Genomic DNA, 13,823 nt, shown 5'->3' with positions numbered 1-13,823 from the left:
CAGCACCAATGATTGGGGCTCATTTTAGCCACCGACAACATTGATTGGGGTTCACTTTACCCACTGGCAAAGATTGGGGCGCATTTTACTCACTGACACTGATTCGGGCTCATTTTACCCACCAGCACCAAAGACTGGGGCTCATTTTACTCACTGAAACCATTGATTGGAGCTCATTTTACCCAGTGGCATCAACGATTGGGGTTTACTTTACCCACAAGCACCAATGACTGGAGCTTTCTTTAGCCACCGGCACCAATGATTGGGGTGCATTTTACCCACCAACACCTATGTTTGGAGCTCATTTTACCCTCCAGTACCTATGACTGGGGCTCACTTTACCCAATGGCAGCAATTATTGAGGCTCATTTACCCACCAACACCAATAATTGGGGTTCACTTTACCATTGATTGGGGTTTACTTTACCATTGATTGGGGTTTACTTTACCTACAAGGACCAATGATTGCGGCTCATTTTTTTCACCGCCACCACTTATTGGGGTTCACTTTACCCACCAGCACTAACGTTTGGGGCTTATTTTACCCACTAACACCTATGATTGAGACTCATTTTACCCACCGGCACCAACAATTGGGGCTCATTCCATCCACTGACACCACTAATTGGAGCTCATTTTACCCAGTGGCATCAACGATTGGGAATCACTTTACTCACCAGTACCAATGACTGGGGCCTTCTTTAGCCACCGGCACCAATGACTGAGGTGCATTTTACCCACCAACACCTATGATTGGGGGCTCACTTTACCCACTTGTACCTATGACCGGGGCTCATTTTACCCACCGGGTCCAACAATTTCAGAGACCTGGTTTTACTCAATGACACCAATGATCTGGGGCTCATTTTCACTCACCAACACAATGATTTGAAGCTTTTTTTTTTTTTACCTACCAATGATTTAGGGCTTATTTTTCCCTATTGATAAAATTATACAGTCTGGACCTACCCACTGACACCATTCATTGATTTAGGGCTTATTTTCTTGCTGACACATGCTATTTGGTATTTGGGGCTGACTTTCCCCCGAAGACAATAATGATTAGAAACTCTTTTCTAACCAAAATATGATTTTTTTTTTTTTTTTTTACCACATCAATGATTTAAAGCTTATTTTTACTCAGCAACAGCACCAATTTGGGGCTCATTTTTAACCATTGGCACCAATAATTTGGGATTCACTTTTTACAAAGACATCAATGCCTTGGAGGTCATTTTTTCCCCCACTGACCCTAATCATGGTAGCAGGCAAAACAATCATATGTACTATGTAATGGAATGTGGAAAGTGGTGCTGCACATATCTGTTTACTCATTTCAGAACCAAAAGTGTGGACAGCTCCATGATTAGCTATACAGAACGGATTCCTTGGGAGTTGCTTTGCTGTTTTTTTTTTTTTTTCTAGCAAATTCCGTTATGATAATCTAGGCTGCCATTGCTGACTTTATTGAAGGCGATGTACCTTCTGCAATAATGCATCCTACATGCTTGATCACTCCCAGTTTGAGGGGACAAAGATGAGCAGCAAACGCCCAGTGTCAGCTTTGGTAGCCAGGGAAACCCGGCATGTGCTTCACCTTGTGTGTCTGGGGATTAATGAACCCAGACGTGCCTACTTGGAAATTACATCATCCTGGCCAATCAAAATGGCCTAAGATTGTTTGTAGAAAGAAGAAGAGAGGATGCCAGCTCCTTGCACTAGAACGCAGATAGGAGAGTGGCAGTCCTTAAGCTGGAGCTGCCCTCACTGTATTTTATTTCTGCCACTAGATGCCGCCAGTCCTCCCGGTTCAATGACAGCCATCATCATTAAGCTCATTTCCTCTGAACAAGGCTGTCATAGATTGTCCTGCCTGGGTTTCCAATAGAATTGGATTGCAAAGCGCTCAAACTTCAATAAGTAATCACTCTTGACTGAGAAATTGGTTAAAAGGTGGAATGCATCCAAAATAATACTTTAAAAAGTAAAGAAAAGTGAAACTAAAGCATTTTACTACCCAAATTGTTTTCAAGGACCACCCCCTACTTATCTTTGAAATGAACTAGTTCTGGCTATCTAATTTGAACCTGCCCTTCACACTATGGCTACCAGACTTACACTTTGACCTTCACAATATGGTTGCTCTAGTAACAACTTGACATGACGGCCTTAGTTACATATTGACCTCCACAACACTGCTCATTTATTCACACTAACGTCACTAGCACGTCTCTATCACAAAATATATTTATTCCTCTTTCTACTAGTCACTGACATGGCTTCTTTACTTACACGCTTCCCTCTTCAAAACCGACCTCCTTTGCCACCCAAAAGATGGCGTCCGTACGTTTCCAGTCATAAGATGGCAGCTTATACACTTTTGGCTTAGCCCTTCACAAGATGGCGTCCAATTATTTGCCCTCCTCAAGATGACCGCGATTTCCTGTTTCTTTGGCCTCCACAACATGGCGCGCTGCGTATCGCTGCTGTTGAGAAACGGAAGTGCCGCGGTGATGTAGTAAAGATGGCTGAGTGAAGAGAAGGATACAACAGGTATTATGGATAAAAAGAAGAAGGTGTTGGAGGTGACGGCGTCCTCGGTGAGTGACACACACATAGCACTATCCCGGTAGTTTTCCCCATCACATGCTGTGGCTTGTGGTCCCTCTAAGCCTTTCATGTCCCTCTGACGGCCCAGAACGCTGAAAAATAACTTTACATTAATCCTTATAACTCGGGGAAAGGAGCTGCTCATTTAGTAGAGATCTGCTGGTCATTTATATGCCAGCCTGGTGTGGTAAACCTCAGCAACCAATCAGAACTCAGACTCCTGATTGGTTGCTATGGGTTACTATATATATATATATATATATATATATAGCATCCTGACAACAAATTCCTGACAGAAGAGCGGTCTGTGATGTGTTTAATGTGTTTATATAATAAGCCCATTGCACCGCGTCATAGAGCATTCATTGCCCAGATAAGTATTTACACTGGCCGACCCTCCTCTGCAAATCGCCTACCATTTGTCTGTAAATAATGTGCTTGTTTTGGATACACTTAGAACTGTACTTTTTTTGTGGCTAGAGAATCTTGTGTTTATAATTATGTATTCAAAAAAAGACAGTCTTCATACAAAATTACATTTCAATTAGTTACATCCATAGCCCATTAAACATCATGGGGTTGGATGTGGTCTCTATACATAAAATAGCTATATAACGTATATGTGACCGTGTCAACTTAATAGAGTTCTTATGCCCGACGCGTTTTGCATTTTTTTGGCTTCCTCAGGGGTAGTACTTATGATACAAGGTTCTATATGGATATACAATATAACAAATATGAACCAGGTATACATATATACATTAAAGAACTATATTCATATACACAATTTCTTATTCAGATCCATAGAAGGTTTAAAGCCAAATAATCTAATTACATAGTAGAAAACATGTTTCAATAAATCTGGTTTCTCATAGTGAAGATAGTCAAGAAATCAATGACAATATGTATATAAGCTAGTGTAGACAACAATCTGTGGTATTTACAGTACATACCATAATAATTCCCTATGAGTCTTATCAGACTGTACTCTTGATCTCTAAAATAATAAAATGAAGTTGTACTTTAATAGGATGTTGTGGTAAAGATGAAAAAATATTAAAAATATTCTTGGTCAGGATAAAGAAAGTAAAAAAAAGTATCTTTTTGGCTGTGCCTGATTGGGGGTAAAAGAACACTCGGGTGATGTCCCCCTTATTGTGACCCAAATTTTCAGTAACCAACCAAGCGCTGGGTGGTTACTGAAAAGTGACAGGTGCTGCACCCAGCTAAATGAGGCTGGAGAGAACATTGAGTTAGCATTTTGGCTTTTGCAGCACTGAGTCCCAGGTTTGCATGTTTTCTCCCGGTTTCCTCTGGGTAAGCTTGCCTTCCAGATCCCAAAAACACGCAGGTTTGTCATTTCCCTCCCAAGGTGACCTTAGTCCGCATTAATGACACGACTATGGCAGGAACATTAGACACACTGGCTGCAGAGAGTTATTTCACGCTTCAGTTCAGATCTCAGGGCAATCCTCCCACTCTAAATAACAAAAAAATTTAGCCTCCTGGCTCTCTCTCAAATGATCCCGCAGACCTAAACTTTTGGAGACCTCCTGGGCTATCTCAGGGCAATCCTCCCACTCTAAATAACAAAAAAATTTAGCCTCCTGGCTCTCTCTCAAATGATCCCGCAGACCTAAACTTTTGGAGACCTCATTGGGAGATCTCCTAGGCTCTCTCGGCATGCGGCTGACACACAACCCAACCCCCCCCCCCCCAAGTTTCAAGGACAGGTGCCCTTTTATTACCCTTGGCCAGGTGCTCTAGAGCCATCATTAATTTTTGGCCTGGACAAGGGAGGAGTCCCTACCCACCTATTCCATCCAGGACATTCTACAGTATATATATATATATATATATATATATATATAATGTATAGGTATGCAGCTTTTAGTGTATACCCAACATTATATATCCACTGAACGATAAAAAAATTTATTGACCATTTTTTGATCTCTTTTATAAAATAAAATTTTCAAAAAATATATGTTTGTATTATACCAGTTGGTACCAAAGTCTGCTTGTCCTAAAAAAAATTTTTGATAACTAAAAATTGATCAAGATCTATAAACTTAAATGAATAAATAAAAATTCGGTAAAGTGGGGTCTTAGAACTTTGGGACTGAAAGGGTTAATCTCTGTTCCCCTTGTACTGTGCAGGAAACTACATTGTGTGTTTTCTTCTAGGATCAAATTGGATTGTTTTTTCTGATCATTATTATCAGATGGTTATTATGCCCCATCACTGATCCTATATATTCCGTATTCTCCCATAGCTGGTTGATCTTAAAGCCGAACTTTTCCGCAAGCAAGAAGAATTCAAGCGAGATAAACTTTCCAAAACTGATGACGGGCCTTTAAGGCCGAAAGTTGTCCCGAAGGTAAGCAACACACCTTTTTTTTCTTACACATATTTCACCAGACACGATCGTCATCATCATCATCATCATCATCATCATCATCATCATCACTGCTGAGTCCATTTGCACCCCAGCTATGAAACTGGCTATTTCCTCCAATTAGAAAAGAAGCAACAAAACATAAAAGGAGACCAGTTGCAATTTTCAGTACCTTTTGCTAATTTTTTTTTTTTTTTTTTCCCTAGAAACCTAATATCTGGAACAGGCAGAATGTCGGGGTCACGGCAAGAGCAGAGAAAGATGCAGAAGAGAAAACCATGGAGGACAACACACTTGACAAATCCAGGTCAGTCATTATTATTCACTTGTTTGTAAGGAGCACCTGTCATTTGGAGCACTTACATATTTCATAATGATTGGTCCTCCTTAAAGGCTTGTTTTATAGACATTTCTCTGTTTTTCTCTTTTAACCTAAGCTGCAATGATTTGATCTTCTTAGGAAAAGGTTGGAAGAGAAAGCTCTCCTGTATGAGAAGATGACCAAAGGCGATTTTCCTGGTAAGCTTAAAAGTGATGCTTTCAGATTATTACTTTATCACTGCTTCCATTTTTTTTTTAATATCGTGATGCTGGGTTTTATGCATTCATGAATGACCAAGCATGGTCTGTACAACACTATATGCAGCGTCAACACTGCAATTTGGACAACACATAGGAGTTTTGCAGACTGAATGTCAGTCCTTCCTGGTTTATTTTTACTTAACCTACATAATCCCTTTCATTCTCCTCATCCTCACAGTTTAGGGACCAATTGTTCTGTGCTTTTTTTCCACTGTACGGCAGTTAGGACAGAACAGCAGGTGGCGCTGTGCCGGCTTCTTTCGCTCTGCTTTACAGACAGGAGAAGACACGATGCTGGCAGAGGAGAGAAGAGACAGACGCTGCTGCCACAGACACACGCAGGATCGGGTATCGGGTGAGTATATTATTTTAATTATTTTATAACACATTTGTCGTATAGGACGCACTAACTGCCAACCCCCCCCTCAGTTTTGGGGAAGAAAAAGTGCGTCTTATACGGCAAAAAATACGGTACTTGCTACTGCAGGCTCCTCCTCCAGGCTGCAGCAGCTTGCAGTCTCAGGTACTGATGTCATGCCGTACAGTTCTGAAACAATAGCCCTACATCATCCTGAGACCTAAGATCTCCTCCTGTGCATGTGCTGTCCTCCTAATTACAAATAATGGTGATGATGTGAATGAAAGATGTTGTGTAGGTGCCCCCTTAGGGTGCAGCTCAATGACATTAATGTAAATAACATTACAATTTGTTTGAGGCTGAATGATACTGTGTGTTGTTGAACCCAGTAGATTAAGAAGATATAACTGATTAACTGAAGCACACAGCTCAGGCGAGTTAAGTTTTGTAGCCAGAGCTTCAAGGGATCTTTTTAATAAACAAACAAAACCTTTAGCTCAGACTTCCTGGGATTCAGCCAGCCCAGAATTAAACTCATGATTACAATTCTGGTTCTAAAATATCTCTAAAAGGTTAAATTACTTGATATTCATAATGATGTGTGATTTCTCTCTTCATCGTCAGTACAGAATCAGTGCGGCATTGTGTATGTATCAGCACGTACAATACTGACTTATACAGGTTCAAAGTCAGGCGATTCTGCATCTCTTGGCCTCGCTGTTGCTTCAACTCAATATTGGTAAAGTGAGGTGCTCATTGCTGACACAGCTGGTCCTTTTATGTGCGAGATGAGAGCCTCTCATCCCGCACACTTCATCTGCTACTTTCAAGTCTCTCCTGTGCCGTATTGAAGCGCAGTATCAAAGCCCCAATTCTGGCTTACCTTATTATTATTTTTTTTCATGCCAGCTGATGCTGGAACATGCTTCTTAACCATTCCTTTCTCCTGCGCTAAATTCATTCCATCTTGCCTGCCAGATGAGGAAACAGAGGAGCTGTACCTGGTGGATTTTGCACAGAAGATTATAGAGAAAAAGAGAGAGGTTCAGATGTTGTGGCACAAGGAGAAGAAGACAGATGAAGAGGAGGAGGACCTGAGAGCTCCAGATCTGCCAGTCCCAGGTCCTAAAGACCCTGGAGAAGAATGGTAGGTATATTTCAGAGGAACTACTTTAGACCTTATCTCATACAACCATACTTTGTTCCACAATCATTTTCTGTATACTTCCTCTCACTTGCCTTGCATTCCCCTGTGCTAAGTGGTTCTTACTGTGACCAGGGTCCGGCATTATAACACACACCAACAGGTATGTCCATGACAGCCTGGCCCTCCAGAGGTGGAAAGCAGCTCTAGACTGTGAAAAGTGTTTTGTTTAACATTGTCTGTCTAGCACACATGCCTCTTCAGGAAAACTTATCTAAAAATTCAATGCAACCTTTGGGTTTTCATTTAGACCGGACATAGATCCAAAGATCAACTTGTCAGAGTAAGTGTAACTGTGTGTAACGCATAACAAATTTGTCTTCATAGTGTTTTTCTCAGCCCTTGTAGCCAGGTACTGAAAAGTTGGGTCACAATACAAGGGCCACCACCCAGCTTGAAAAAAAATTCTGGGAAGAATACTGCTGTATGTTCTCAATTGTATTTCTGAGTTGTGTTTAAAATAAACATGTCTACTAAATTATTTACAATTTTATCTGATGATTCTGCCGTCAAGGACCTTCAGCAGGCACTTGCTTAGTGTGGCAACACTGTCCCTGTCTTCCAATTGTTTCTTCTTTGTCACCCTGTCACACTTTCTCTCCAATCAAAACTACAAGCTTCTATGCCAATTTACAATTTATCTAAACAGTCCACTTGTCACTGTCAGGAAACCCATCCTAAGAAACTCCATGCAACCATTGCGGGAATGCGTGTAGACAAAATGTGGGTGCAAAAGATTAGTGGAACTGAGATGCAACAAAGGATGAAAAAACAATTATATTTAAAAAAAATAACAACAGTAATTTAACAAACAAAATTTAACCTGTTTGTATCTACATTATGTTGTAGTTTTTACTCCTGACAATATTACCTAGGACTTCAATTTGGTGTAATACACAATTCTTGGCATATAAATGTTTTTTGATTGGATGTAATATTTCTTGTCCATAGGGTGGATTACGTTGATCCATTAGGTCGATCAAGGCGCTGTATGAAAAAGGACCTGCCAGATCTTTTGAAAATGGACAAAGATCTACAAGGAAAAAAGTAAGGCACCATAGTATATAGCTAGCATAGAATGCGTGGGGTGTAAGTGTCTGTAAACCCCTAAAAAATTATGCATGAAAGGCTTCCTATTGAATTTGTACGTGCACCCACCCCTTTTTTCGACAGTATTTCAATAGGAAAAAAATACCTCTGGTTGTTTTAGTTAATTTCACTGCAGGTTGATCAAGCCTGTGCAGTGTTGCCATCACGGCACACATATTTAGGGAAAATTTGGCTGCTCTGTTCACCCTCTGTTTAGCCCACACTACCATTATGAGGAATGCATGCCAGGGGGTCTTAACTGCAAATTTGACGTGAAGGATTCCTCACTGTCATAAATATTGTGAACAGAGTGGGTGCGTGCCTGTGGAATCACCTGTTAGATGCATATAATGTACTACTGCTCCATCCTGTCCACTAACTTTGCCATGCAAAGTAGAGGGGGTCACGTGACTGCAAAAAATATGATGAGGGGAAAGAAAAGGCATTTTTTCATGGATATGGTGCTTGTAGTTTGTGTTCTCAACATATTTACCTAAACTGATTTTTCAGGCTTTGCAAACACTTCAGCGTGAATTTTCTATTCATTGTACTTTTGTGTTGTGATGGCCGTACATGACCAACCTATATCCAAAAAAATCTTTTTTTCTGTTCTTTTTTCAGAAGTGTGATAGTCCATTCTCAAAACTTTGTGATATGTACGTATTATAAGCATGTAACTGATTACCTTCTGTTGTGTCTCTGCAGACCTCCTGCTCAGGAAAAGACTTTACTGTCTGAGGATATGAGAAGAGAGATGCAAAGGCAGCAGTGGGAGCAGGAAGAGGAAGAAGCCTTGAAGAAACCAATTGGTCCCTTACATTATGAAGACATAAGAGACAATGGTATGGCAGCTTTCTGCCTTTTTTTTTAAAACTGTGTGTTGGTTCATATCCATTATCAGATATACCAAGCTCAACTTTATCTTTCCTATGTCTAACACTTTTATGTAAAAAGCAAGCCGCCAAATTCAATGCATTTTTGGTTGAAGTTGTGAAACGTTCAGTCCTGTTGGTAATTGTTGTTCAGAAGTATATGTCATTATCTTCTATTAATTTGTTCTTTAACATTGTGTTTGTATTATAACCGAGTGACCATGCCAGCATATTAGTTCACAATAATGTTTAATCTATAGGCTAATGAAGGCACCTATTTACTAGTGTAGCAGCTTCAAGTACAAGAGCACATAATCATACGTGTGTGTGTAGTGTTTTGGGGTTTCCATGTAACAGTAACTAATACCCAAGAAAACAAGCACCTGGAGGTAGTTCTATTTGACAAAGGAGACATGCAATATCTCTTTTGTCAAAAACCCAAGTCCTTGGCTCCTGGTGGTTTTTTGTTTTGGCTCTAAACTACACAGCACAGGCACTGTGTAACCTGGAGCGCGCGGCTCTGTGTGTGCTGGCACATGCCACTCCTGAAAGCTCTTTATTGTTTTCAAACCCTCACAGGACTAATACTGGCCACTGCCCTAGAATTACTTCAACAATATTATGTCTGCCACTAATGTCTATTTACATTTTATAAAATAAGGGTTTTGTTTTCTGCTTTGTTGCAGAGGCCAGACAGCTGGGTGTTGGCTATTTTTCTTTTGCCAAGGATGAGCAGAGTCGACAGAAGCAAATGGAAACACTGAATATGTTGCGAGATCAAGTAAGAGACATGAATAATAATTTACCATAATTCCCATTTTAGAGGGACCTAAAGGGCAGACAGCAGAAGTAGAAATATACTTTAAGGGCTGTGTTGGCTGGCTTCTCCTAAGGTATTGGGAACGAAAAAACAAGTTAATTCAACTTTGAAGGTTGAATGCAGCTCAAAGACACCGATGAAGGATCTCTGAATAACCTCAGAAGCCCCTCAAACTGACCAATAATGGAGGAATACCAGTTCATAATATCTGTGGGTTATATCTGTCCTTCTTTTATCATTATCATCTGCCTAATATTGTGTTCTCCCCACCTATACAATTCTAACCTTTTGAAACATGGACTGTATTGTGGTACCTGGCAGCAAGACGTTAGCAATAGTTCCTTTAACCCCCCTAGCGGTATTCCCGAGTCACACTCGGGGTAGCTTTTAACTAAAAAAAAAGCCCACTTACCTTGCTCCGTCGCTGTCTCCTGGCGTCCTGCTGGTCCCCGCAGGTCCTGGGGACACATCCTTTCTCCTTGATCTCCAGCCGGCATATGCAGCGACGATCTCCGGGGTTTCCCGGTGACTTCGCTGCGGGTAGGAGGATCAGCGGGAAAATCAAAAAAATCTGTATTGGATTCAATACAAAACAGCTATATTGGACTCAAAAACATTACATGTTTAAATATTTTTTTTAACAGATTTTTGTGTTTTGTTATGTAAAGTTTAATATTAAATTTGTTTAATTTATTAAATATTGGTGAGTTGGGTCTAAGAATTATAGCCTACAATGAAAAATAAATTTCCATGCAAATAATTGTACAGCTTTTTGCATGGAAATTTGGACAGAATTAGAACGCTAGGGAGGTTAAATATCACACTTCCTCAGTCAACCTGCCTCCAGCTTCCGTCTCCAACCAATGAAAATGATCCTCACAGCCATCCACATAATCTAAAATAAAAGGTGATTTACCAGACCGAGTCATTTTTATTTTTTTCATTGCTCCATGGTCCAGGTCTGGCACTCGCAATCATTGAGGGAATATTTGGCAGTGGACAGGGCACGGTCACTCTGACTCCTGTACAGCTCTGTATCTCCTTTCGCTGCAAGTTAACACTTTATTGTCATGTTTTACCTTATTCAGCAATCTGTGCTACGAAACTCTTTTGGTAGGCAGTACCCACTGCATACCTGGAAAACCCCATAGCACCTGCTGTCTTGGAGATTTTTTGACTCATCTAGCCATCACAATTTCAATTAAATTTTTCGCCCCAGGTGCCATTGTAGCTAGTTAATCAATCGTATTCACTTTACCTGTAATCAGTTTTAATATTTTAATAAATGTAAGTTCCTCCGAATGCCAAATACATTCCTTTCCTTACAGACTGAAGATCAAAGAATAAAGCGTGAGCGCTTGAAAGCAAAGCGTAAAGCATTGTTGGATGCGCGTCTCGCAAAACTGCGGCAGCGTAAAAACAAAAGTGCAAATAAGAACGGAGAAGATCCAGAGACTGCTCAGGGTGAGTAAAAAAAAATTAAATTATATTGAGAACTTCTCTTTCCTTATATTTATTAGCCAATCTGTTTTTTCTCTTTCCCCCAGAAGAGTTAAAAATGATTATTTGATTGATGCTCTTTCTCCTGTTATTCATCTTTCTAATGAAGATGGCTGTGTAACTTCTTCATATATGCATTTAAAATATTTGTAGCTTTTTCTTATCTTTGTCATTGTTCAGTGTTATTTCTTCTATGTGTGATACAGATGCTGAAGAGGAATTGATTGGACCAGAGCCGGAAGAGCCCCCTGAGCTGCAGAAAAAGGTGGATGTTGTTGTACAGGAGCGGAGAGATACTAAACCTGGCGTACCTCATGTCAGGGAGTGGGACAGGGGCAAAGGTAAGGCTTGATTTGTTAGAATGGTAGATTGTAGTGGCACCACACATCCCCCTCATTCAGTGTGTCACTCATTCATATTTTAGTTTGAAAGGTACTCCTAACTTTATTATAAAGTAAATACAGGGAAGTACTATGCCCACTGACTATCATTGTTCTTGAGCACTGCTAGTTTGATTCTTATGGTTAATGGTGACCTCACCCTTTAAATGGCTCTGGATTTTATCTTGTGAACAATTATATGAAGTGTTCCTTGATTCCATCACTGCTCTCATTCTAGACGAAGCATGAAATAAATTATGTAGCATTAGGCTGCATTGTAACTCGGATGCACTGTAAAAAACCTTCCTACTGTCTTTGTCTGGGATAACTGGAATGAATCTGAGTTTTATTTGTTTATATGGACAGTCAGTTGATTATCATTGGATATAGCATGGAGAAAAGAAGTATTACCAAAATGTTGTTAAACTATGGACAACCCATTCAGCATTTTAATTGTACATGTGAGTTAATACATAACTTTAGCAGTCAGTGGACTGTTTTAGCGTGACATATCCTCCATCTGTTATTTCTCCTCAGAATTCACATTTGGCCAATGGAACAAAGTCCACGATGATTTAAGAAATGAACGCGATCCAGAGTTTGCACCACCATCCTTCTATGCCTCGAAGCAGAAGAGACCTAAAACCAATCATAAAAAAGCGTGTAACAAGCCGGCACCTTCACATGACATAACGCAAATAGGCCTAGGACAAAACCAATGTGCACCGGAAGCACCAGTGCCAAACAAGCCTGCAAAGCTGGATGAGAGGGGTCTGGATGAAATGTTGTCTTATTACAGAAAGGTGACCTGATTTTCAACACTACACAGGGATAAGGGAGGAGGAGATCTCAACTTGACAGCAGTAATCTTTAAATATAACATCCTGTCACCCTGCCATGTAAAGGACAGACTGCTATGGTGTTTTTTTATATTGAGTTTTTCAGAGCTGTAAGTACCATATCCAGGCTGTTCATTCTAATGATTGATCTCTCCTTCCTTGCGCATAGATTTATTGTGTTGGTACACCCACCGTTGAGACATCCAGCATCCACACAAAATGAACACTAGAGCCCAATCGGAGTATTGTTATGACTCCTCTGTTGGAACGTAGTAAAAATCGTAATGCTCTTTAATAGAAATAGTTTGCCTCCCTCCCCCCATGGTGTGCCATGGAGGGCAGTTACCTTCACAATGCTATATTAAAGTAGTAGGGGGTTCTCAATTCTATCCACCCCTGTGTAACTATCAAAGCTCATCCAACACCCCATCACTGCACTGCTGCTCGTTCATCGTCCTGCCACCTGCAAAAGTGGGGGTTAGTCTGACCAATCCCTGATACCTAACTACAGCAGAGAAAAGAAAGGTTACTGATCTGGTTGATGTCCTCTGATCATAAAACTGGCTGCAAAATATAATTGTTCACGTAAATGGTATTCTGTCTTTGATGTATTTAGCTGGATTTTACCTTGGGTCCTCCTGTGCTTTTCTTTTCAGTAATGTTTACAGTATTGGACATTTTGTCATGCAATTAAAAAAAAAAATTTCCTTGTGTTAACGATTTTATGCGCTGTTATTGTTTCACATATTTTCATTCGTCTTGGGCAGCTGCCCTTGCTCTGAGTGCTGTTCACTTCTACTGAATGGATTTCTCCAGCTTCATATATGGTAAAAGTTACTTAATTGCTGAGCATTTCATTTATACCTGGGGCTTACTCCTAGGAGTCCTGAGGGGGACTAGACTTCAGTGAGATATGAGTGACCTAACTGGAGATCAGCAACATACCCCCTGAATTTAATGCTAGAAGACTTCAGGGAAGCAACCGAGACCTTACATTAGGCCATAACTTGGGGTGGTACTACTTTGTTCCTTTGGCTTATTTTAACACTAATTGCCCATTTTCACTTAACGCGTTGTGTTAAAAAGCACACTTTGTCGTGACAGGCATTCAAGTGTGGTTCCTTAGGGCAGCCCTATGCATTTAAATGGGCTGGAAATGTACAGGAACAG

The 13,823-nt window shown here is 40.4% G+C and overlaps 1 protein-coding gene across 1 annotated transcript; it reads left to right on the top strand.

Annotated features, from left to right (window-relative positions):
- The first annotated feature begins 2,440 nt into the window (after positions 1-2,440).
- Positions 2,441-13,366, top strand: CCDC174 (coiled-coil domain containing 174). Its single transcript, XM_072420511.1, has 11 exons — positions 2,441-2,600; positions 4,887-4,991; positions 5,216-5,316; positions 5,470-5,528; positions 6,928-7,096; positions 8,105-8,200; positions 8,948-9,084; positions 9,801-9,895; positions 11,263-11,398; positions 11,641-11,775; positions 12,352-13,366. Exons 1-11 carry the CDS (start codon positions 2,559-2,561, stop codon positions 12,624-12,626), a joined length of 1,350 nt encoding a protein of 449 aa, XP_072276612.1. The 5' UTR covers positions 2,441-2,558; the 3' UTR covers positions 12,627-13,366.
- Positions 13,367-13,823: the final 457 nt, after the last annotated feature.

Source organism: Pyxicephalus adspersus, chromosome 8 (genome assembly GCF_032062135.1).
Source record: "Pyxicephalus adspersus chromosome 8, UCB_Pads_2.0, whole genome shotgun sequence".
Classification (NCBI taxonomy): domain Eukaryota; kingdom Metazoa; phylum Chordata; class Amphibia; order Anura; family Pyxicephalidae; genus Pyxicephalus; species Pyxicephalus adspersus.
Note: the sequence above shows the minus strand (reverse complement) of the source record. Positions and strands in the feature narration are given on the sequence as shown.

Coding starts and splice junctions, on each gene's coding strand:
- CCDC174 (XM_072420511.1), top strand. CDS start 2,559: ATGGATAAAAAGAAGAAGGTGTTGGAGGTGACGGCGTCCTCG. Junction 2,601..4,886: donor TGGAGGTGACGGCGTCCTCG/GTGAGTGACACA, acceptor ATTCTCCCATAG/CTGGTTGATCTTAAAGCCGA. Junction 9,896..11,262: donor TGAATATGTTGCGAGATCAA/GTAAGAGACATG, acceptor CTTTCCTTACAG/ACTGAAGATCAAAGAATAAA.